Raw genomic sequence first — 26854 nt, forward strand, 5'->3', positions numbered from 1 at the left:
CGTAATATCACTACGCCTGCTGCAACCATGTTACATCAGTCCTTACACAAGAATGAGAGTATAGTCCTAGGCATATCTGCATAGAAAATCACAACTTTTTATTTTGAGTTGGTCTTAGTACACAATGTAACTACAAAAAAGTCAAGTTTTAAATAGGAAAAATATCGAAGCCCTTTGGTTATTTGTTAGCGTGATGCTAATCGTTCACATTAAACGTCAAAAAAACGTCATTTTTCCTCTCGCAAAAAGGATGTAGGTTCACGTATATCACAGCAAACGCACTAGCCATTATTTTTAATCGAAGAATGCGCATACGATTTTGCATCTTTAAAGAATGATTGTGTGACTTATTGCGAGAGGAAAATTTATGTTTTATTTGCATAACATCTGATGAGTTTGGTTCCAAAACACAATAAATACATTTTGACTAGTTTTGGTAAAAACGTGTTTTCTATAGGCGGTTTCAGCAGTAACAACATAAATAAGCGGCTTTCGTGGTCAACACGTAACTTCCGGTAAACTCCGCTAAGAATAAAAAAGTCATTTTAAAGTAGTTTATTTATATAACAAGCAAAATAAACAACAGATAGATTACCTAGGAAACCAAAACATTTTTATTTTCGACAAGGTGTTTGTTTAAGAGTTCAGTTTCAGCAACTAGTCAGACCATTGAACCAATTGAAACCGGAAGTAAAGTTTGGACCAGGCGCGTAATCGCATCATCGCATGTGCGTCCGATGAAACGGTCTATACCAAAAAGTGACAAGAAGAAAACCACTATTTTCTGTTACAAACTTTCACATAGCATCTTTAAGTTATATAAACATAAAAAAATTCAAATCCATAATTTGATTTTCAAAGATTTATTTTAAAAACTGAGAAATGATGACAGAATAACATGGCGGATATTGGATTTTGTGTAAAATTAAGAATTTACTTTTTAATACTGAACTGATACAATACTGATTTTGGCGGTAACTATAAAAAAAAATGCCGTTTATCGCATTTTGGAACCAAACTCTTTATCTGTTACTGACATTTTGCTAAAGTTTTTTTTTTATTGATGTTTAGAAAATATCACAAATGTTTTACGCACATCAGGTAACCTGTAAATGCAAAAATTGAATTGCCTGAAAAACCACATCCTGCGATTGTAAAAAATGTTGCCATATATGGTAGTTTTTGCGAAATTGGCCGTATTTTTTTAATTCGCAATTTCAATTTGCCCAATTTGAAGGATAATGGAAATGTAACTTGTGTGACTATATATGTGACCGGGAAGCAGTTCCCGGTGTTTGGGTTAAATCAATGGATGACTATGGGAACTAGGGTTTGTCAATTTAAAAGTACAAACTCTTCACAACTAGTTTTGGTCTCACATGCTGTATGTGTGTGTTTACAGAAATCTCCTGCTAAGAAGTTTGGTCGGGCCATCAGTAAATCTTTGGGATGTGTGCCGAGCAGAGAGCCGTCCCACCCCATTTATCCAGAATACCCAGAGAAACCCCTCAACCTGTCTAATATAGTGTAAGTGACTCATATCAAACATTCAAACACAAGTTTATCAACTATATAACTGAGGACATCTCATCGACTTCATTGCTTTGTATCCCCTGAATCCTCACACAGACCTGTGAACATTATCATCAATAGTGAGGTCCAAGTATAGTAAAACCTGTATATAAACACTGTATATACTCTCCGATCTGTGGCCATTTTGGAAGTGTTGGAAATGTTTGTATTGTAAAGAGGAGCGACGTATTTGTATAATAAACTGTGTGTGTTTGGTTCAGTATAAACACGGCCATGTTTGATTTAGTCTGAATGTGTGCGAGTGTACATTTGTGTTACATTCGGACTGTTTTGTTTTTTAATTCAGTCCAGCGCGTCCAATAGGAAACATGAATGAATCGGCTCCGCCCCCTTCTGCTGGCTCCACCCCTGCTAAGAGGTGAGCACATCTTTTCTATTTTCATATTTCAGAGGAGCCTAAAATGAGAAAGAATGAATGTTTTAAAACATTGTATTAGTATGGTATAATATGAATTGTATCGGTTATAACAGATAAGAAGAGATGAGAGTATTCAAACACATTTATTCATTCACTTCTTGATCTTTTTTTCCTGTGCGTGTAGAATGCCGACTCTCAGCGCAGCTCAGCGTATGAATGAGGAACATGCGTTGATTTCAGCATATGTGAATAAACTACAGCAAAGCCCGCGGTGAGTTTACAGTGCTATCAGCTGAGGTTTTTTAAACTATAATAATAATAATAATAATAATTTCTCTTTCTGTGTAGAGCATTGGACAGTCCCAGCCGAACAGATGAAGAACACAAACTCATCGCTCGCTATGCGGCTCGTCTTTCCACAGATGCCGGAAACATTGCAGTGAGACACAAACACAACACACACAACACATCTGGAATAAATCCAAAGCTTTTTCCCACAGTTACAGTGATGTCATATGTTGTTGTTCTGAATGACAGAGTCCTGCAAACTTCAGCTATGACACAAACAAACAGCAGAGACAACTTATCATGCAACTGGAGAACAAGAACAGGTACACACACACACACACATACACACACACACACACACACACACACACACACACCTGCACAGCTGTTGATGTTAAACGCTGCCTTCTGTGTTAAGGCCTATGACAATATTGTGTATGTGTTTGTAAATTCCTGTAATACGCTGTTTGTGCGTGTGTGTGTTTCCAGAGAGATTTTGCAGGAAATCCAGCGCTTACATGTGGAGCATGAACAGGCATGTCAGCAGACCCCAGAGAGAGTCCAACAGAACCCCACCCTACTGGCAGAACTGAGACAGCTCAGGTAACACACACAGACAGCTGCACACAAAGAGAGAAATACACAAATAGATAGCTAAGCACAGACAGACAGCTACAGACAGACAGGAAAACGCAGACAGACTGCTACACGCCCACATACAGACGGACATACAAACAGACACAGCAACAAGCAGACAGACAGGGAGCTACACAGACAGCTAGATAGACAGATGACAACACGCAGACAGACAGACAAATATACAGACTGCAACACACACACACACGCACACACACACACACACACACACACACACGCGCGCACACACGCACACACACACACACGCACACACACACACACACACACACACGCACACACACACACACACACACACACACACACACACACACACACACACACACACACACACATTCTGGTTTCCATGTTTTGTGGGGACATTCCATAGACGTAATGCATTTTATACCATAAAAACTGTATATTCTATTCCCCTTACCTGCCCCATTCCCTAATCCCAACCAGTGTTCGAATTGAAGGGGGTCTGGGGGGGTCCCGGACCTGCTATAAGCCTCGAGGGACCCCCCATAAACTGGTTTTTATTAAAATTAAAATACAACATGAATTTAAAATTCTCATGTTGCGCTGTCACAAAGCGATAGGCTGCTGTCCGTTATTTGTCCCAATTTCGCAATAAACTCATTCAAATGATTTCAGTCTAAAATAAATATAAAAAACTCGCAAGTGCGCCTCCCGCTGTTTTCTGGAGGAATTGACAGACGAGTTAATGTATCTGTCTGTGTGTTGTGTGGATTATATTCACCTCAGTGACGGTAAGAATGTTTAGTAATCTTTAGGGTTAGGGCTTTTTTTTTTTTATCAAACTATTGTTTCATAAGAGTGGCGAGGCTACACACACAAATTGACAGCTGGTCCACCAAGTCAAAGAAACACAAAATATTTTATTGGGAAAGCAGAAGAAATCTCGCATAAATGATAATAAATAAGCCTATAGTCGAATCGCTCAAATACGCATAATTCAGAAATAAATAACTATTTATAGAAAGCTTATCTTTTGCATGTGTGCTTTATAACCTTGCAAATGTTAACATGCAAGCGATTTTAAAAAATTTGAGCGCAAGATGTTAAAGTAAGCTCAGCTGTTTTGTGTGTGCACAGGCAATGACGCGCACCCATACTCAAATGGACACACACCCTTAAGCGGACGCACGGAGACGCGCGATTCTAAAGCATGCAAACACAAAATTATTTTGAAATACCACACGCACCTATTCTCATAAAAACATTCAGTTATGTCTTAAAGTGAGTGCAAATAGTTCAGAAAGAAGTCAAATCTTTGTGTTGGTCTGAAAGCAGCAGTTCTTATCGGCTTGTGTTTCTTCATTTATATTAATTAAACAACAGAAAACAAAGGAAAATCACTTCTGTATCTTTAAAAAGATTAATTATATTTAATTTATATAATAAAGAAGACAGTGTTAATGTTTATTTGATTCTATTTATACCTAAATACTACTGTTAGATCTTACTTTATTTGTAACTTTGTTCTTTTCTATTTTTATATGCTCATCATTTCTTAATTTGTTCTTATTTTATTTTCCTAGCCCAATTTTGCTGATCCGAAAATTATTCAATCCATTTAACCACTACTAGTAAAAATATGTAATTTGAGGGTAGGCATTGAGGTCCACCCTATTTTACCCCATTCTGTTTAAAATGTCTTCACACTAATGTGAGGGGTAAAAAACGTTTAGGGTTTGAGTTAAGGGTAATTTGGGGTTTCTTTTATTAAAACCAGGATCAGATTATTGTTGATCCAGGATCACATCTTACCTTGTCAAATCACAGCGACCCTATAATGAGGGGGGTGGGGCTTGGCCAGGGGGTGGGGCTTAGGTAGGGGACCCCCATAAGCTTTGACATAATTCGAACACTGACCCCAACCATCACAAAAACCTTTCTTGTACCTTAGATTTTCAATAAACATCATCTTGTTTGATTTATAAGCTTGTTTCCTCATGGGGACATCAAAATGTCCCCACAAGGTCACAAAAACACTGGTATTCCTATCTTTGTGGGGACAATTGGTCCCCACAACGTGATAATTACCAGGTACACACACACACACACACACAGCTATACACGGAGAGAGAACTAAACAGATAAACGGCTACACACGCAAAGTCAGCTACCTCACACGTAGAGCAAAATACACACACAGACAGCTACTCACAGACAGACAGACAGCATCATGCAAATAGACAGACTATCTACAAACACATACAAATACAGCCAGCTACACAGAAATTCAAACTGCTACACACAGAGAGACAAATACAGACAGACAGACTTTAATTTAGCTGTGTGTATATTGCAGACAGAGGAAGGATGAGTTGGAGCAGAGAATGTCATCACTTCAGGAGAGCAGACGAGAGCTGATGGTGCAGTTGGAGGGACTGATGAAACTACTGAAGGTACCACAACACACACACACACACACACACACACACACACATATCTGCTCTGAAGTGTATTATAACGCCTGTGCCACCAGAGGGCGTCACACCCTTGAGCGTTGTCTTTTCCTTACACACTTGACCTTGTTTCCAACTGTTCTCGTTTCTTTTAAGATTAAAGCTCGTCTAATAGTTGCTTCTTTCATCTTTTCTGTCTGTTTTTACACTCTCCTTTCCTTTGTATCTCATCTGTGTCCTGAAGGACGAAGAGCAGAGACAAGCAGTAAGTGTTTGTGTGCGTTACTGTGTCTGTCTTTAGGATCTGTTACAAATCTTTGCATAAACTTTTGCGCTGAAACTTCACACCAGAAACATCACATTTTGTGTCATTCTGTGGAAAGTTTGCGTAACATTTGCATTGTTTCACAGAGAGAATTTTGACTGTAACACTTAACATAAACCTTTACACTTCTTTATGTATGCAAGTGCCAATAATGACTGCCCCCATAATACTTTTAGAGTAATTTAACATTAATCTGCTATATTAAGTCTCTCTATCTCTATCTCTCTCTCTCTCTCAGGCTCAAGCCGCTGGTTCTTCCCCAAGTCACGCCTCCCCTCGTTCTGTCCCAGTGCCCGTTCGCTCTACGTCTGCAGGCTCCACCCCTGTATACCCAGGCCACACCCCCACTCACGGCCCACAGGACTCTCTCTCTGGAGTGGGTGGAGATGTTCAGGAAGCATTCGCTCAGGGTAAAGTGACAACATAGAGAAACCAATCCTTTTTTACTTGCCTGACTTTGCATTTAATGTCCGGTAGGAATTTCTGTGGAATATATTGGACAGAGAACATGTGAACTGAAATAAAGTGGCATTACAAAGTCTTTTATTTAAAAGGGCTTTTATCTAAGAGATTACTTTATCCAGTAACATACTTTAAAACTTTGGAGACTGTGAGTCAGAACGGAGATAATATGAACGTGCATCTCAGGCAACTGAAAAGAGAAATGCCTTGTTTGATCTCCGTAACCAAGATAATTTTTTTTAAGGGCCATTTCCATGTAAGATGGAAAGGCATGTCTAGTTTAATATTGGGTTCCCACGGGTCATGGAATTTCTGGAATATTAAAGAATTATGAAAGGTCCATTCCAGACATTGAAAGTCATGGAAATTTATATGTTAAGTCATGGAATATCATGGAATTTTAGTTTCCATTTATCCATCTATAGCATATTTTTTCATTGCGTTGTTTCACACGCTTTGTGTATTGTTAGAGTGCTGCAGGGATGACGTTTTTTGTAGGCAAAACCGTAAGTTTATATATACTTATGAATAAATGTGCTTTAAAGGTTCTTCATAGCAATCCTATAGAACGCATGTGTAAAATACAAGGACCGCTGCACATTTGAATCCGGCCCGCGCAATGATACAAATTTTTTTATCTTGACCCGCTTCGGAATGTGCAGCATTGCACTACAAGTCCCAGCAAGCACTGCAAGCCCTAAACATCAAGTGACCTCCGAGTCTCCCACGAGACAGGTTTCAAGTTACAGTACAAATGGTTTTAGCAGCATGCTCCTTATTATCAAAAATGGTTTACTCGATAGTGGTCTATCAGCCAGAAAAAGACAAAAAGAAGGAAAGTTATCCATGTAAGAAGGGCGTTCATGTCAGGTGTGAGTTTGTATTAGCCAACTCATTTCTGACCTTAAAGAACAACATAAGATTTAATGTTTTATTCTTTTATTATGGCTTATTCACTCTTAAACTTGTCGAAAAATAACTTGACAGGAGAAATTCATTAGGCTAATTCCCAAATTCAGTGTCTCAGAAAATTAGAATATCGTGAAAAGGTTCAATATTGAAGACACCTGGTGCCACACTGTAATCAGCTAATTAACTTAAAATACCTGCAAAGGCCTTTAAATGGTCTCTCAGTCAAGTTCTGTAGGCTACACAATCATTGGGAAGACCGCTGACTTGACAGTTGTCCAAAAGACGGCCATTGACACCTTCGCACAAGGAGGGCAAGACGCAAAAGAGTCATTGCAAAAGAGGCTGGCTGTTCACAGAGCAGGCTGTTCATGTCCAACCACATTAATAGAGAGGCGAAGGGAAGGAAAAGATGTGGTAGAAAAAAGTGTACAAGCAATAGGGATAACCGCACCCTGGAGAGGATTGTGACGCAAAACCCATTCAAAAATGTGGGGTATCCCAAAATCTATGGGGTATTGTGAAGAGGAAGATGTGATATGCCAGACCCAACAATGCAGAAGAGCTGAATGCCACTATCAGAGCAACCTGGGCTCTAACACCTGAGCAGTGCCACAGACTGATCGACTCCATGCCACGCTACATTGCTGCAGTAATTGAGGCAAAAGGAGCCCCAACAATACCATATCTTCTACCCTATATACTGTATACACTCACCTAAAGGATTATTAGGAACACTGTACTAATACTGTGTTTGCCCCCCTTTTCGCCTTCAGAACTGCCTTAATTCTACGTGGCATTGGTTCAACAAGATGCTGAAAGCATTCTTTAGAAATGTTGGCCCATATTGATAGGATAGCATCTTCCAGTTGATGGAGATTTGTGGGATGCACATCCAGGGCACGAAGCTCCCATTCCACCACATCCCAAAGATGCTCTATTGGGTGGAGATCTGGTGACTGTGGGGGCCATTTTAGCACAGTGAACTCATTGTCATGTTTAAAGGAACAGTATGTAGGATTGTGGCCAAAACTGGTATTGCAATCACAAAACGTGTGGCTAAAACTGGTACTGCAATCACACAGCTGGTGGCCAATATACCAAACGACAACATAAACATCAGTTGAGGGCTGCAACTCCACTTTTTAAATGACAATATCCTGGCCGGACCGCTGTTGTGAGTGATAGAAGTATTTGAAATGAAAATGATTTCTTAATGTCTAGTGACATTTCAGGGCCATTTAATGATTAATTGATATAAATTTCTTACATACTGTTCCTTTAAGAAACCAATTTGAAATGATTCGAGCTTTGTAACATGGTGCATTATCCTGTTGGAAGTAGCCATCAGAGGATGGGTACATGGTGGTCATAAAGAGATGGACATGGTCAGAAACAATGCTCAGGTAGGCCGTGGCATTTAAACGATGCACAATTGGCAATAAGGGGCCTAAAGTGTGCCAAGAAAACATCCCACACACATTACACCATTGCATTAATGAGAAATTGAACATGTGTTCCTAATAATCCTTTAGGTGAGTGTATATTTAATAATCTTTCCGTTTTCTGTGGTTTCCTCTTCATTCATGCGAAGCTGCTCTAAAACAATGCATTGGCATAATGCATTTCATTGTGTTTGCTTTCCGCAGGCGCTCGCAGAAACCTGCGAAATGATCTGCTAGTGGCAGCAGACTCCATTACGGACACCATGTCATCACTCGTCAAAGAGCTGAACTCGGGTATGAGAGCACGATGTTTCTTATCAGTTTAATCGTGTATTGTTTGTGTTGTGTCACCAAATTTTGGCTCGTTTGAAACAAACATTGTTTTAAACCATTGTGTGTCTCATCTATTTGTCTTCTTTCTTATTTCTCAGTGGAGGATGGAGCAGAGTATGACGAGAGACTGCAAAATGGTAAAGAGAGAGGTATAAGACCTGGCTTCAGAACTACATTACCCACAATGCATCTGTTCAAGTCTTTCTCTTTACATCCGTGATTTCCTGAGGTTTATTATCCCTGCACATGCCGTCTGCAACGAAAGCTTGTAATGTTTTACAGGTTATGGTGTGTGTGTCTGGCGTGTGTGTGCTTGTCTAAGGGGGCTTGTTAATGCTTAATTACTCGTTAGTATTAATGAGGATGCTGTTTACGAGTGTGGGGGGACAACGGATGTTTTTTTAACTAGACGAGTCTTAAACGCAGAACTTTTATGAGTAGAACCCTTGCTGGGGAACGCCTTCATCATCGAGCTCCTTCTTTGCCTCTATACAGTGGAGTTTATTAATCTCTCTCATGTTTTATTGGTCTGCCTCTCATGGTCTTTCTTAGCAAGTTTAAGATTAAACATTAAAGCAGAGGTTTGGTACAAATCGCTGCACCTGGAATGGTTTCAGGGTGTGACTCCCGCGAAATATCCTTATGCTTTTTAATGAACTAAAATCTCTGTAAATATAATATACATAGTTACACACAGTTTTATAAACGTTTTCTTGCAATAATAGGATTATTCAGTACCTTTGACGTTAAGATGATTTTTGATGTAAAGTTATCCATACCAAGAATGTCTAAAGGGTGATTTATAGTTCTGTGTCAAACCTACGCCATAGCCTCCACATAAGTTTTCATTTATACGTCTGTGTTGTTGTTCGCGTCAACTTGCAATTACACATGCAGATCTCTACTAGGTATTGTCAACGGGCATGTTACTGGTGTATTGACAGTTTCATCGGATGCACTCAGTGTTGGGGGTAACGCATTTCAAGTAACGTGCATTACGTAATAATATAAATTTTCTGAAGTAACGCATAAAGTAACGCATTACTTTATAAATGTAAACATTAATATTTGAGTTACTTTTTTAAAAAAGCAATGCGAGTTACTTTTCGTTTTATTTATTTTGATTTAAAAAAAAAAACACACAATGTACTGAATTAAACCGAATGTAGTCACATAGAATTACGCACTATATGCGTGCGCGCCTGAGCGGGAACAGTTTTGAGTCCGAAAAGGAAATGGCAGGCCAGAGCTTGATATTTTTGTGATGGAAATGTTCAATTTCTGAATGCAAAACTTCTCCGTCATAAAACACATGTTGCAAGGCCTGAACGAGATCAAGCCTCAGCCAAGAAAGATAAAGTAACGCAAAAGTAACTTAAAGTACCGGATTACTTTCCATGAAAAGTAACTAAGTAACGCAATTAGTTACTTTTTTGGGAAGTAACTTAATATTCTAATGCATTACTTTTAAAAGTAACTGAAGTGTGTTGTCGCAGTTATGCGCCTGAACCGAAGTGAACTTCCGGTCTGTATTTATTTATCGATCTGGCTAGTGGCTAAACAACGCGGCGCTTCTTGTCCGGTGTGCGACCCCCTTTAGGCTATGTGGTACACTCGACACAGAACTATAAATTGGACTTTAGTGTGTTTAATTGTATGTAGAAATCTCTCATGTGCCGTGTCTCCCTCAACATGTTTTAGAAGTAAATGAGCGTTTAAGCCTAAAATTTCAAATGTGTAATTTTTTTCAGGTTACCACTTATAAGCGTCCGTGAACAGAATCATGTGAGTATCTAGTCAAGAAATCTCTTTGCTTGTTGAATTCATTTTTCATGTTTTTTATGAATTTTCTCACTTTATAATTTCAGGCATGGATTCATTATTCAAACGGCACAATGACGATATCCTCCGAATCCAGGTTCAGCCAATCAAAGGGCAGCTCAGGGATTCGGCTGAAGCTCGGCTTCCTGTGGATTGCTTGAGGAGGAAAACATTTAGTTGTTTTAGTGTTTGTTTTTGTAGTTTGAGTTAGAGTTTTCTGAGATCTGTGATGCAGAACTGCTGTTCACTTAACGGCGTTTGATTTTTAGTAGCTGATTTCAGTGATGTTTGAAAGCTTTCTAAATTTCGGATGCACCCAGAGACATTTCTGATATGTTGAGGAGTTGGACAAAATGGACTGAAGAGGAAACGGAATGGAATACGGGATGAGCTGATTGACCGGATGAAGTATGTGGGTGTGGTTTGTTGGATGTGGGTGTGGTCACGGAAGTTTGTGGTGTTTGGGGGGACGCAGCCTAAATGAATGCTGTAAGCACGACTAAGTTAAAGAATATTGTGTGGAATTCTGTGATGTAATCTTTTTATTTATATACAGAAGACAACATTTGAGCAGTATGGTAAATGTACATTACGAATATTTTGGTCATACAACAGTCGATGGTATTTTCAGCTTTGTAAATCTGAAATTCAGATTTAGAGTTTATGTATATTTAAGTAAGTTTTAAATCGGTACTTTGATAATGATGGTGATCTTGTACTGTGCTCTTAACTGGAGAATTTCACTTAACATGAAATTTGTTGATTTTCTGGAAGCACTGTTTATAGCTCTGATATCATCTGTGAACCTGCATTTCTTGCAGACAAACATTTGGATTCATGTCTGACCTGCTGCACGTAATGTTTTTTTCGAGAGGTGTGTTCATGTGTGTGGTGTGTTTGCCTCTCTTTATTGTTGGGATGATGTTGATACCTTCATTTACAGAGTCCGATGAAGCTTTAAAAACTTGCCACAAATGAAAAAGTCTTGAAGTATTTACTCTGTGCTTTTCTGCCAAACCATTGGTGGGATTCTGGCCCTTCACGATGTGATTCTATCTTTGGTTAAATGACATCACTTCCTGTGGCTCTTCTGTGAAAACTCTTTGAAATCATTACGGTGCTGGTAGCCATAGTGTTTGCGCTCTCCACTGAACAATTGTATTTTTAAGAAAAGGCAAATTTTAAAGATATAACTCTGAAATGAAGAGTCTAAACAGGCTTTGCCCATACAAATGCAGTGATTTCAAGTGTTGTTTTGTTGTGTGCAGAATAAATTATATAAGAACTAAAAAAAAGGGAATATCGTTTTTTGTCATACAACATTTTCATCTTATATAAAAAAATATCATGGATGCAGAACCGAGACTTTTTTATACACTAGTTCTGGGATCATATACGTATAAACCTATGGTATAAACACGTATATGACAAACGTTTAAATAAGTGAGGGGAAAAATATAGTAGGGTTACACATCCAGGAACTACAGATTTGCATTATAAATTGCATATACAGCTGTATAAATAAATATGTGAATATATGTATTTATATACACAAAAATGTATCAGGAATTCCCACTTTAAAGTCTGTGTATATTAAATATGTGTTGTTTGTCACACCACAGTAAAATAATTGATAAAAAAAAACAAAATAAGTTTTTAAAATCTGTAAAAGATGTTGGGGGCGTGTCCGATGTCTGTGCCAAAACCACGGCCACTCATGTAAAGTCATTTCAATTGTTTCTAAATACATAATAAATGTAAGAAATATATTGCTGAAACACTTTGAACTGTAGGATTGAATTGTGGAGTTCACCGTAAAACATTTTTGCCGCATATGTGATCAGGATTATTTTAGGGGCGGGGCCATGCTCGGTGTCTTGATGACCATGTCTCCGCCCCTAAAACAATCGCAAACATCTATTCAGGTTGTAGTGGTATTAAAAAATTGAGAAATGGCATCTTTTCCGCAAGTGAGCTTGGTTTTGGCAACGAAATCGGACACGCAAGAGCTAAGAAAGCTGCTTATTTTTCACAGATTTTGATAACTTATTTTATTTACTTTGCCAATTGTTATCATTCAGATTTGGCTGTGTGGTTAATAACAAATTTTACTGTGGTGTGACAAACTCACAACACATTTAATATCACTACACAGACTTTAAAGGGGACGCATCATGAAAATCTGACTTTTTCCATGTTTAAGTGCTATAGTTGGGTACCTGGTGCTTCTATTAACCTACAAAATGTGAAAAAAAATCAACCCAGTAACTTAGTTTTGATAAACCATTATCTGCAAGCACATAAAAAATAGATAATTGAAATTTAGGGATCTTATTATAATAATACCACCCCTTAATCTGCACTATCCAACCACGGCACTGTCATTTAGTGCAGATATCAGCTCATTTGCATTTTAAAGGACACACCCCAAAATGGCACATTTTTGCTCACACCTACAAAGTGGCAATTTTGAAATGCTATAATAAATTATCTATATGGTATTTTGAGCTTAAACTTAACATACATACTCTGGGTACACCAAAGGTTTATTTGACATTAAAGTGGGAATTACTGATAAAAGGACTACGCTTATATGTATATACATGATCTTAAGGACTGTAAGCCAACTTTGATTTTGATCTCACTTTTTCTTTCATCTCTGATCACCGCCTGTATGCAAAAATGTCCAAATGGTCTCCCTATCACTGTTCATACTCACATGGACATGTTTTGTTCAGATTTTAAGATTTACATGGCACCTGTTTCGGTGAGAAGTAAACCCAAAACAGTGAACAGGCTTGGAGTTTTAATAAGAGCAGCATGAACAGACCGGACAATCTGTGTGTATTTCTGAACAGAAGGCAGTGAGTCATTCAAGGACATCGTTCATCTCCTGCCTCACAGTTTTATTTTAATCTCTCTATTGGGCCTTTTGAAGAGCTCACACCCCCTCATGAAAAGGCCTGTGGTTGTACCATGTTACATTGATGGTATCAAATGATAATATTATAATAGGAAATCATTCACAAATGTACCATGGCATTAAGATGGTCTTCTGCCATACTGTACTATAAAGAATATCATTAAACTATCGTAATACCCATAATGCCAAATAAATTACATGGTGTTTTTTCTAAGTGATTTTATTGGTGAATGGTCTAAACTCAAACGTTTTTAATGGGGTTTCAGCATGATAAACCCTTCCCATTTCCCCAAGAACAAACATTTCTTCTGACTATGAAAAGGCAAGAAAAAATGTTTCATATGATTTTTACTGGTCCTGGTTTTGTGAAATTGAAATGTGATAAAAAAAAATTAAAAGAGCTTAACGGCTTTTTTTCCAGCTCTCCTAGAGTTAAACATTTGATTTTTACCAGTTTGGAATCCATTCAGGCAATCTTAGGGTCTGGTGCTACCATTTAGCATAGCTTAGCACAATGGGATTAGATCATTAGCATCGCGCTCAAAAATTTCCAAAGTTTTGATATTTTTCCTATTTGACTCTTCTGTAGTTACATCGTGTACTAAGACCGACGGAAAATTAAAAGCTGTTGAAAGTTACCAAGGGGACTATTTTCGGGCGTTGCATAATATCATTGAGCCTGCGGCACCCATGTTACACCAGCAAAGTCCCTGATTATTACGCCAGAATGAGAGTATAGTTCCTAGTCATATTGGCCTAGAAAATCACAACTTTTCATTTTCTGTCGGTCTTAGTACACGATGTAACTACAGAAGAGTCAAACTTTAAATTGGAAAAAAATTTACACTTTTGGGCATTTTTGAGCGTGATGCTAATGGTCTAATCAGATGCGATGGATTATGCTTAGCTATGCTAAAAGTGATACCGCCAGACCCGGAGATCAGCTGAATGGATTTTAAAACGATATAATCAAACGTTTAACCCCAGGGGAGCTGGAAAATGAGCCACTTTTTTAAGTGGAGTGTCCCTTTAAAATAGACATTCACATGTGTAAAATACCTGACCTAAAACTTAATGTTGGCTCTTAGATATAGGCTATGGCTTTGATTACAATTTAATTGATTGTTAGGAAATCTTTACATTTTTGCTGTAAAATGTCTTAATTTCAAACTTTGTAGTGTAAATTTTGGAATTAGTGTAATAATGTAAATGTTGGAATTGTGAATGGGTTTTTTGGTATAAAATTGCTATAAACATTTTTGCATTGTTTTTAAGTAACTGCATTTGCAAAGTACTGCTGCAATTTTAGGTTGACTTTGTTAAAGTGTAATTAATTACACAACTGAGTAGGTAAAAACCACAACATTCGCTTACTATAGGGTTAGTGTTAGGATAACGTTTCGTCTAAGTAACCACAAGTGGATCTAGTTTGTAATGATAAAATGAGTGACTAAGTGTGAAAACTAAACTGTTTGACAATAAAAAACGAACAAGTCAATGATGCTTAATCAAAAATCAATGCAAGGTCGTAATACCCTAATAATAACACATTTAATCGATCTGTTTGGTGCGTGTGGGGACTGTGACGTCACTACCTCCTAACGCCAAGGGTCTTTAGGACCCCGCGAACTCCTAGCGCTGACGGGCCTCTGCGGCGTCTGTGTGCCCGAGACGGCGGAGCGGAGCAGGCCGGTGCCGGGGAGGGTCAGGACGGGAAGAGACGCGGAGGGAAGACGGGTAGCGCGCGACCTCCGGAGGGTTCAGGCCCGGGTCTGTATGGAGAAACGGGTAAATCCCACAGATACACGCACACACACACTGCTCTGGTCCTGACAGTCATATGCGCGTGATCAGCGGATGTTGAGGATGATGGTGGTGCTGGTGAAGATGGTGAATTTAGATCTGCGCAGATGTTCGTTTTGTAAATCCAACTTGAGGAGTTTTCCTTTTATTTACATGCACGAGTTTATATGACGTTTAAATGCGCATTAGTGCGATGAATGTGTGTGAATGTGAACAAATCGAGTTGAAGTCAGTGTCACCCGGCGTTGGAAATGACCCTTAGGATTTATTGATGAATATTGATGAATAACTCTATAACTTTATCACAGCTCAGTCTGTCAGTGTGCTCTCTGAAGAGAGAATTGAATCTTTTAAATTAATTAAGTTTTATTTTAACAGAAGGCATGAGGTGTTCTGTTTAAATTAGAGATTTAAATTGTGTGCGGCCTTTTTAATTATTAAATGATATTGGTGTATTATAGCCTATGCTTGGTAAAACTTTTATTCTGTAGTTCGGCATTCTTGTTTTGATGGTTGCTTATTTTGGGATTTTTAAACATCTCTCTCTGACCTATATAAGTATAATGTAGGCCTATAATATTAACTACTGCAATTCACTGTGTTTGTGGACTGTTAAGTATCATGAATTATAATTAAAAGTATGTCATTGAGTATCATTGAGTGTGTCATGAAAACCGTCACGCACATTTGTGTCAGGTCACAGGTGTCTTGGATTTCTGTCCTGGTTGTCTAGACTTAACACGCTCGTGTGTCTTCATATAGTCGTGATTTTCTACATTAGGCCCTCAATTCTATCTGTGACCTTAAAATACCCTGTCTCCAGCACGTGATGTGTGCAAAGTGTATTTTTGTATTTTATTAACATTTCTTACTGCTCCTTAAACATTTTAAAGTCCCCATGAAATCAAAACTGACACACTTATTTTTTAATGGAATATTGCAGTGTTCATTATAAGTAATTGATCCGTGTGGGTCGTTTTAAAAAAAAAATTCATAAACATATAAACTTTAATCAAAATTTGAAAATGTGCTCTCACACTTTAAATGAAAACTCTCAACCGGAGTGCCATCTAGTGGGCTGCGTAGGCAGTGGTAGACTCCTGACGAATGATTTTTATAAATGTTGTTATATTCTTATCAGATTTTTCTTATGAATTTTTATGAATTAAAAACGCTCATTCTAGATGCATGATCTAAAAGCCCATTTATGTTTGAATATCGCAACAGCAGTCACGTCAGATAGAACTTATGTTCATTCAGATGCAGTATCACTATGAGAAGAAAGTCAAAAACATTGTGTTGTGCCACACTTAAAAGTCGAATAATAGAGCAATGAAAAATAACGTAACGTTTTTATGTGAAGCGACTGTTTATGCTGCATCTTCTTCCTAAAGTGCCGTTTGGAATTCGTCCTCCGCCTGTGTGTGTGCACGAGAGACGTGAATCAAAAAGTAAGCCAACATAAATCTTTCTGTTTTTGACAGGGCACGTACACACAAAATGATCTCACAGTATTCTTTTTCTAGTAAAAACATTTGTTTAAGTAAATTATAGAGTCCGAAACCAGTCTCTGCTTATTTGGTCTTAAAGAGACAGTAACCTCAATTAACCTACTTTAGTCTGTGTCATTGTCGTCAATCAAACATCGCAAGACAAAGAGAAAATCACCTCTGTGGCTCTAAATAATAATAATAATAATAATATTTAATTCGTACAATAAATTGTTATTATTAATTTAGCTCGATTTCTGTACCTAATGCTAAATTTAGACCTTAATGTGCAACTTTGTTCTTTTTTATAAATGTTTGTAATTTCTTTATTTGTTATTAGATTTTTCCCACCCCTTTTTGTCTGATCCAAATAAAGATCTGATCCGTGCCTCATAAATCGTAATGTGATCCGAACCGTGAGTTATGTGGTCCATCACAGCCCTAATAATCATGTAGCCTATTATTATCATTTCAACCCAGTGTCTGTGGACTTCTAACAGCGAACCTCAGGAGTGACGTAAAGTCACCCCAACACAACAGCAATGTACACGAATGAGAGCATGAAAGGACACGTGAAAGATGTGATTAAAAATCAGGGTTATTCCATCAAATATTCACTTATGAATTGTTAAATGTTAAAACATTATTTTATCGTTAAAAATGAATTTGAACTTGTTTTCTTTGCAGTAAGCCTATTCAAAATCTGAATCTTATTAGTTATCTGACCATTTTTTTTCTATTTCTATTTTCAGTAAATAAATGAAAATAAAAGCATAATTTTTTATTAGGAATTTGGCAGAAATGTTTTTTGGTAGTTGATAGAATGAATCCAAAAATTATAATTTTTTAAAAATAATTTTTGTATAATTTTTCATGTCATATCCATTATGTTTCTGTTTTTCTGCATTGATACTATCATGTTAGGAAGGTGGTCCTCGCAATGTTTTATACATTGATCATTGGTGGGCTGTAAGTTGCAAAAGGTTGAGAACCACTGAGATAGACGGCATCCGTTAACCCCGCCCCCTCCAACTTTCAGTCTGCTGCCAGTATTTTTACTAAATGAAATGCCTACCTTTCTATTACCAATCAATACATAAAAGGAAAACAAAAGTCTGCTATTTTCATTGTGTGATATTCTGTTTTACCTGGAAAAATGTCACAATACGGAAGTAAAGTTGATTGCGACTTCCTTTCGGAACTTTTAAATAATAATGGCCAACATGACATATCATACACATCATAAAATTATGATTATTTAAACATTATAGAATCTTTTTTAAACTTATATTTTTTTCAACAAGTTCGAATATTTTTATATCAAACCTTTCTTTGCCTTGATTTCCATTAATAAACAGCAAAGGATTGGACACTGCAGACCCAGCATCATAAAAATCAAGTTTTTAGATACAAACTCTAAACGAAGAGCTTTTTACTGATAAAGAATAAATCCTGCTAATTTTTAATGTCAATTTCTATTAGTTTTTTCTGTTTATGCGTTGTCCTTATGTTTAAGGTTTTTTTTTTTAAATCTGTCAGGTGACAGTCAAAAGTATTTAATGTTTTTTTTAATGCGGGCATTATTTAGGCATATTCACTCGTTATATAAAAGATTGGCCTAAAAATTGAATATATCATTTTTGCACATGAATTATTTTTAAATTCTGCTGATTCTATTGAATTATTACGCTCATTATTCAAGTGCCGGCCATGTTGTTTTAATATGTTACACATATTAAAACAACTGACTGCAGGTTTCTTTTGGTGGACACAGATTGTGTCTTTTTCACTGACTGACTGACTGTCTTAAAATCGTAAGACTTTCGATTAAAGCTCACGTAACACACGCTGTTTCTGCATTTCTGATATTAATCTGGAGTACCTATGGAGTAGTATGACATCCTTTATATCTCTGAAGAGTCTTTAGTTTAATCAGATTTATAAAAGAAAGATTAGCTTTACCGAATCTTTCCGATAACGTACGAAAAAATGAAGAAGGAGGAGTTATAACACGGGAGGAGCGAGTACGAGTCATGCAACACTATACAACACTGTTTTAACTTATGATTCACAACATGTTCGTGTCATTTATATAATATACACGCGCCTATTTCCAACATAAGACAGAAGTCTTACTTACCACGTGTAACTCGTCATGAAAATCCACCGCATCAAACACACACGCAAAACTCCGCTGCTAATCCGGATAATAAACTATATCCATTGTTTCCATAAGGCTGGATGTCTTCTCCTTACATCCAAAAACACACTTCTTGTTGTGCCATTGTTGACTTTTGAAATTAAACAAAGCTGAGTGGCGTGATAAGCTGTTAGCAAGCTCTAGCGTCTCCCGCTGACTGACGGCTGGGCGGGGTTTTCCGGGGGAAGTTTTCCGGCGGAAGCCCATATAAAGAAGTGATACGTATCGAAAACCCCTGAAACGTCAGTTAGAACCGTAATCGAAAAAAATTAGCCGAAACTTGTACGAACCCTGGCGAAGTGCATTCGGCACAGAAATACCCTGAAACACGCCCAACTGCATTTTTGACACTTTGCCTACGTTTAGCATGAGGAAACAACTCTATAACTGTGTTAATAAGTCAGAATGCTTGAAATACCATTAAACCCCCCCTTTAATCATTACCCTATTTATTTCATTTGATAAACGATATGAATAAAAACATTGGTAGTTGTTTCCAGTTGTGCTGATGGATTTTAGCAGAAGCACACTTTCATGTTTTAAAAGCATTCACTTTTTTGTATAAATGTCATATTAACTGTCGGTCACTGTTGTGTTTGGTTTCACAGGGTGAAGGATTTGATGGTCTGAAGGTGGATCCGTTTCATTACCACAAAAGTCCATCAACATTTTGATGTTTTTTATTTCGTTTGTGTTGGTTTTAAATGCATCGATATCAGGCCTGTAGTGAGTTTTTATTTGACCATGCCTCTCGATCTGGATTGTGACGCAGCGGCAAAGAAAACGGTAAGAACGACGTTCATTCCTCTGTCATCAGTCTCTCTCTCACAAAAACACTTCACAATTTGATTTTTATTTCACTTCGCTGCTAAAACCTGCTTATTCTGGTTGGCTGGTTTTAGCTGGTCTCCCAACCTGGTTTAAGAGGGGTTTTGGCCACTTTTTTAGCTGGTCTTAGCTGATCAGGCTGGAAAACCAGCTGAACCACCAGCTTGACCAGCGTGGTCTTAACTGGTTTATGAAGAAAGTATCTGATGTAAGGTGGTCCCCGAGCCTAGCCAAGATGGTGGTTCAGCTGGTTTTCCAGCTAAAAAAGTGTCCAAACCCCTCTAAAACCAGGCTGGGAGGCTAGCTAAAATCAGCCAACTAGCTTAGGCTGGCCTAGTTGTTTTTAGAAGTCAACTGTAGTATAATCTAGTATATTATAGTAATTACTATAATATTTACGGATGTATTCTGTAGTATTTAACTATAATGGGATGTGGGATGTAATGCCATTGCTGTAATTAAGTACTAATAGCAGTATTTTACTGTAGTGTAGCCTACGGTAATGTGGCTGTAATGTGTAATATAAAGTCTCTTTCTTGAACTAACACATCTACACTAATAAAATCCTGTTAGTCTAAGGTCCTCCATAACTGAAATGGTCAATCTTTAAAATAAATGCTCTAACCGCTAACCACAAGTGATAAGTGAGCTCATTAAATACACAGATGAACATTAACTCGAAGAAGGGCGTAGTGAAGTACATACATACCACTGACCTTAGAAATCTGTGTTGTGTCATTGAGGTTACAACTGTGTGTTTGAATGGTCTAGTAACTCTCCATTTACCCGCTCAGCTCTTCTTACACATGAATGGCTTTTCTTGTAATATAAATCTGTTGGGTAAGAGCGTAGTTGCTCAGGCTGTTAGTGATCTGTAAAGTTAAATGCAGAGCCCTGAAAAATCACAGTTTGTTTATGCTTTTTGTTAGACAAGAGCAGTTTGCAAGCCTTGACCTTATACGCATGTCAGAAAGCCAAGAGCTATAAATGATTTGTGTTGTATATTGTGAGAGATGTGACTTGTGTAGATGGTGAAGAGGTTTTCTTGCAGAGAGAAGGTCAGTTTAGACAGATCAAGATATAGAAGGCCATAAACGACAGGGAGATAATCTTTAACCGGTTAACCACTGTTTTTTCATTAGTTTCCTGTAACTTTGCACTAATGTGGTCTGTTGAACAGGTGAATCAGTTACTTGATCTTTAGCAATCGATTATGAGCTGGGTTAGGTGTTTGTGAGTCTTGTGAGATAGTAGATGTGTGTGAATGTTTTTATTGCTTTGCTCAATTTGAGAGTCTTTGTGAACCCTGATGAGGTGTTTTTATTTGCTGATATTATAATGATGACTAGAGATTATTTGGTCACACTTTATTTTACAGTATCACTGTTACAGTGTAATTATATATTTAAGTACTAAGTAATCATCATTAGGGATGCACCGATAGGATTTTTTTGGGCCGATACCGATTTAAACAGACAACTTCTGGCCGATACTGATGTTAAACACTTGTATACAATACTATACAGTTGGTCTATTTGCTAGTTTATTTCTGCATCAAATAATTTTTACTGAACATGGATTGGATCTAATTAACATTCAACTGACCAACATAATAAGAGAGGCACAAATAAAGCTAAAACAAATATAATAAGACAGCATGACAACCTTCAAAGGTGGTTTTTGCTATTCAGCATTTATTTTATTAACAACATTAACTATTTTTTTTTTGCATATACCTGTAATGGATTTCTTTATGCAGTTAATTAATAAACAATCGGTATCGGCCTTTCTCATGCTATTGCCGATACAACCCAGTCTCACCCCATGGCGTCAATATTTGACGACACTTGACCATGCGTCAATATGTTGACGCGGAGGGTATACCTTTCGCGTCATTTTTTGACGAACTGGGGACTTCAATACTATTACGTCCGTTGCATTCTCTTTCCTATTTTCTTACCATTTTCGCGTCGGTTTAGGGTTAGATTTACATAATGACATCCCTACCCAAACCTAACTCTAACCCCAACGCCAGGTGACAACTGTTTAATTTCGCGTACACTGTTTAATTTTGCGTAATCTAACCCTAAACTGACGCAAAAATGGTAAGAAAATAGGAAAGAGAATGCAACGGACGTAATAGTATTGAAGTCCCCAGTTCGTCAAAAAATGACGCGAAAGGTATACCCTCCGCGTCAACATATTGACGCATGGTCAAGTGTCGTCAAATATTGATGCCATGGGGTGAGACTGTGTAGGCCGATATGCCGATGGTTTCAAATTCATCAAAAATCGGCCGATAAAAATCGGCAGCCGATACATCGGTGCATCACTAATAATCATTAATAACATGAACTTACTATAGGGTTGGGGTTAGGATTAGGGTTTGGTTTAGGGTTAGTTGCATGTAATTATGCATAATTAACTGTTATTACTATAATAATTACATGTAACATGTGTAACAAATACACCGTAAAATAAAGTGTTACCGATAATTTTTAGGCATAGAAAATCGATATCTGTTACAGCTTGTACTTACTTTTAATTAGGTGTGGGATGATACCACACTTTTCATTACCAATCTGATTTCGATACCTAAATTCTGAGGATCGGCCAATCCCGATTTGATCCTAGTATTTTTCTTGATCCATTTAGAATTGTGTGTGTGTATATATACACATACACATAAATATATATACACACAGTTATACAAACACAAAATCAGGAGAATAAAAAACTCATTAAAATGAGATACAAGTTAAAAGAATGTAAGTGTTCGTAAATATTTATTAAAGAGCACTTATCGTCCGATTCACGATTTTACATTTTCTTTGGTGTGTAAGTGTTTATTAGTACATGTTAACGATATGCAAAAAGTGCCATGTAAACGGTGTGGCGAGTTATCGTCTCTTTTCTTGGACTACAACAAACACATGGATTGTAGGAAATACTTTACTTCCTGTGATTGGTGATGTAGACAAGACTGACATTATCATAATTCATCCCGCTTCGGACTCACAGCCTGTAAATTGACTCCTATTAGCATTACATTGTGAGTGAATTTTTCAAACATGGAAAGGAGCGTCACATTTCCAGCTGACGTCAGAGGTATTCAGGCCAATCATAACGTATAGATTAGCTGGCCAATCAGGGACACAGCGCTTTTCAGATCGATGAGTTTTGAGAAAGGCAGGATATCTGGAGCTACAAAAATGTACGGTATGCAGAAAATAATTTTTACCATAAACTACTCAAACACATTGTATTATACCAAATACATAAAATAACGTTGATTTTTAGCAATGAAATAGGTGCACTTTAATATTGCCAGTTTTAGAGTGGAAATATGAATTAATAAATAGTCCAAGTACATTTTTACTTAATTGTGCAAAACTGTCACAACATAAAAGACTTTAGCGCTTAGTGTCACAAATTGCATTTGTTGCTTGCATAAAGCTGTTGAATATATTAGGAAGACTTTGAAAAAAAGTCTATAAAAACGCTTTTATAATAGTCTGATTTATCTATAGCATGACAGTGACAACCACAAGTAACGCACGCTATCAGATTTGGATCGGCCCTGTTAGTCCGATACAAAAACCAGCAAAAACGGTCCGGATAGGCCCGATACTTACTTTTAATAAACAGACAAACATAGCTAAAAATAGTCTGCTTTTGATGTATTTCACTATTGGTTTATGCTTCTTTTATTCAGACACTTCCTTGAATCAAAGCAAATACAATACAGTTTTTTAGCTGATGTAATAGGCCCCATGTAATTTCTTACAAAATGTTCCCGATGTTATTGTGCTCTTGACTTATGAAACGTTAAGAGAAAAAGCAAAAATGGTAAAAGTGTAAATTATTTAAGTTTGTCTTTATGAAGTTATTTGTGACCCTGGACCACAAAAACAGTCATTAGTACCACAGTTACATTTGTAGTAATAGCCAACAACAATTCATTGTATGGGTCAAAAAATATATAGTTTTTTATTCCTAAAATCCTTAGGATCCTTAAGATTCCTTATTATAAGTAAAGATCATGTTCCATAAAGATATTTTGTAAATTTCCTACACTCTAAAAAACAAACGGTGCTATATAGCACCAAAACAGTTGCTTTGGATCGTAACGATAGAAGAACCATTTTTAGTGCCATATAGCACCGGTGAAGAACCAGTGAAGCACCAGTGAAGCACCTGTGTAGAACCATATAGTGCTATGTAGAACCATATGTGGTGCTATATGGCCCCTATATGGTTCTACACTGGTGCTTCACTGGTGCTTCACTGGTGCTTCACTGGTTCTTCACCGGTGCTATATGGCACTAAAATGGTTCTTCTATCGTTACGATCCAAAGCAATTGTTTTGGTGCTATATAGCACCGTTTGTTTTTTTAGAGTGTACTGTAAATATATCAAACATTTATTTATAATTTGTAATATGTGTTGCAAAGGACGATTTTCTCAATATTTGGATATTTTGCACCTCAGATTCCACATTTTCAAATAGTTGTATCTTGTCCTATCCTAACAAACCACACATCAGTAAAAAGCTTATTTATTCAGCTTTCAGATAATGCATAAATCTCAATTTCAAACAGTTGACCCTTATGACTGCTTTTGTGGTCCACAATTTAAACATCTCTTTATACAAAATATGAATATATATTTAGTAAACGAGTCCCTCTATTAAGGTAAATCAAATGTGGGGGTCCCTGCCATCATACCAAGTTTGAAAACCCCTGACCAAGGCCAGGTTTAGCTGCTTATGTATTGTTTATTGTAGGCAATGTAGCTTTAAAAGTGAATGGCCGTATATTTCAGGTGTGCAGGACTCTTCCACTTCAATCCACTGCAAGCTTATAAAAAATCTGGTCTTGCTCAGTGTTCGAAGATCCCGTTCTATACTTGTTTTTGATGTATATTGTGTTTTATGTCCATTTAAAATGGTGAATGTCTTTTTATGTTGACTTAAGAAAGTGCTTTCGTGTCCCGGCAGATAGCAGGGACAGATGGGCAGGCCTAGACGGAATCCGAGGAATTTGTCTCACGTTATCTGCTTTGATTTTTGAGGGAATATCTGCAGAATTTTGCAAAATGGACACATATATGGTGAAATGTGTTAGATGGAGCTGATAGTACTAGATCTTATTGCATCCTGATGCAGTCAGTTTAAATTGCACAAAATGTATTATAAACAATCGCAACAGGGAAGTTTTCCTCCATGCACGGATTTTGTGTGGCCCTGCTGTTGGGATTTGTGATGACATTGGACTACAATTTAATACTGATGGAGGAAGGAAGAAGAGAGAGATAGAGGGGGAAATGAGCATGAGTGGAAGAGAGAGAGAGAGGGGAAAAGGGAAAGTAATAAAACCTCATTCACACAGCACTTTGGTCCCAAAAAATACTCGTAAAATTGGCAGACAAGCTTCTGTGTGAAGAACGCAAACACGTCCCTTAAATGTTCCAGCGAACTGCACTAACCTTTTGCTACTAACTTACTACCATTTTGGTCGCAGTGTAGTTCCCTGTGTTCTGGGATCGTTCCCCAAGTAACATTGCCGTAAGATACCTGGAAAGCCCTCAGTGTGAACCAGACGCAGAAACAAGGAAAAGATAGTGAGAGAGAGAGAGATAGATGCTGGACCCAACAGACTGGTTACACTAGAGAACCTCATTTTCTCTGCCCAGTCTGGTTGCTTGGCAACAGCAGTGGCCCAAAATAACCTGCTGATGACAGAAATAGTCTGAAGATGACAAAGGCAGATAAATGATGTTGCATTACTCAGATGTTCTGATCTAATAGTCTATTATACTGTAATGTACAACACTTTATAAATACTTGACTATATTTAGCCCTGCATAAATCTCTATAGGTCCTACAAAGTGATATGCACAGCATCATAAATGTTACTATATCATAAATATATAAATACTGTAAAGTCCAAGGTTGATTTAGATCAATTTGTGTCATTGACTGTTAACTGCAGTATACAGGAATTATATTGAAGGTCACATTTGCTTGCTTAACTGAAGCGCACATAATGTTTTATGGGTACATTCATGCTGAGAAAACAGATCGTCATGTTTTGCACAAACTCATGAAGTGGATGCCAGCTGGAGAACACGCTGTCATAAAAGCTAAAGAGGATCCTACCATAATAAATGTTACGTAATTGATCAAACTTGTGTTTAGGTCTAATGAAATTAGAGAAATGCAAATCATAATAATTATCTGTAGTGTCATCAGATGTTTGGACCCTTACTATGTCTACTGTAGTAGTTAGTTGTCATCATTATTACTGAATAGGTTAAGAGTATAGCTGTTCACATCTCTACTGACCCACTGAAGGACAGAATGATAAATGTTAAGAGTTTAACACTGTTTGTGTTTGTGTACAAGGTTAGGTGAGGAACATGGCTTTACCTTTGGGGACATATTTGTACCTAAATTTTGCTAAATAGGATTAAATGTGGACAATATCCATAAAATAATTTTCTTTAAATTCATTTTAAGTTAGGGTTAGTGTGTATTCTTTCTTTTTAGCTTTATATAAAAACAATAGAAGTCAAGTTATAATGCAATATTAACACAAAAATATAAATGAAGGTAAGTATAAATAAAGTCAATGGTAAAAATTATTTGTTTCAGCTAAAATTAAATAAATGTGAAGTAACAATTTCAAGTGTGGTGAAGTTAAATGCAGTAAAAAAAATGCTGCGAGTACTACCCATAAGCTCTTGCGCCTGAATATAAAGAGTTTATTATTTTTTTTATTAGTTGCTGCCAAAATCAGTATTGTATCTGGTCAGTATTAAAAAGTAAAATCTTAATTTTTCACAATATCCAATAATATCTTTTTTCCCAAAACATGTTAAATGTCAGTCCTCCTTCTCTGCAGAATGCAATAAATCCACTCAACCAATCACAGCGCACCATTCCACGCATTGTAAACAATATGGTCGGGGCTTTGAATACACACGAAACACATTGGCCCCAGGGGA

At 37.2% G+C, this 26854-nt stretch overlaps 2 protein-coding genes across 4 annotated transcripts in view; both read left to right on the forward strand.

Annotated features, from left to right (window-relative positions):
- The window catches only part of dtnba (dystrobrevin, beta a), a 28381-nt gene extending 16484 nt beyond the window's left edge, over positions 1-11897 (forward strand). For 2 of the 3 annotated variants that reach the window (XM_073811381.1, XM_065256400.2), the window contains exons 9-20: positions 1403-1527; positions 1880-1951; positions 2136-2222; positions 2300-2390; positions 2489-2562; positions 2729-2842; positions 5211-5307; positions 5871-6042; positions 8653-8742; positions 8880-8930; positions 10533-10566; positions 10650-11897. In XM_073811381.1, the coding sequence (XP_073667482.1) occupies positions 1403-1527; positions 1880-1951; positions 2136-2222; positions 2300-2390; positions 2489-2562; positions 2729-2842; positions 5211-5307; positions 5871-6042; positions 8653-8742; positions 8880-8930; positions 10533-10546 (987 nt within the window). In that variant the 3' untranslated portion in view covers positions 10547-10566; positions 10650-11897. Of the gene's footprint in view, positions 1-1402; positions 1528-1879; positions 1952-2135; positions 2223-2299; positions 2391-2488; positions 2563-2728; positions 2843-5210; positions 5308-5551; positions 5573-5870; positions 6043-8652; positions 8743-8879; positions 8931-10532; positions 10567-10649 lie in introns of all 3 variants that reach the window. The other variant, XM_065256399.2, reaches the window with a different exon arrangement.
- Positions 11898-15168: 3271 nt separating this feature from the next.
- The window catches only part of dnmt3aa (DNA (cytosine-5-)-methyltransferase 3 alpha a), a 66288-nt gene continuing 54602 nt past the window's right edge, over positions 15169-26854 (forward strand). The window contains exons 1-2 of the mRNA XM_073811382.1: positions 15169-15313; positions 19627-19804. Coding sequence (XP_073667483.1) covers positions 19763-19804 — 42 coding nt within the window. The 5' untranslated portion in view covers positions 15169-15313; positions 19627-19762. The remainder of the gene's footprint in view (positions 15314-19626; positions 19805-26854) is intronic.

The sequence above is a fragment of the Paramisgurnus dabryanus genome, chromosome 12, assembly GCF_030506205.2.
Source record: "Paramisgurnus dabryanus chromosome 12, PD_genome_1.1, whole genome shotgun sequence".
Classification (NCBI taxonomy): Eukaryota; Metazoa; Chordata; class Actinopteri; order Cypriniformes; family Cobitidae; genus Paramisgurnus; species Paramisgurnus dabryanus.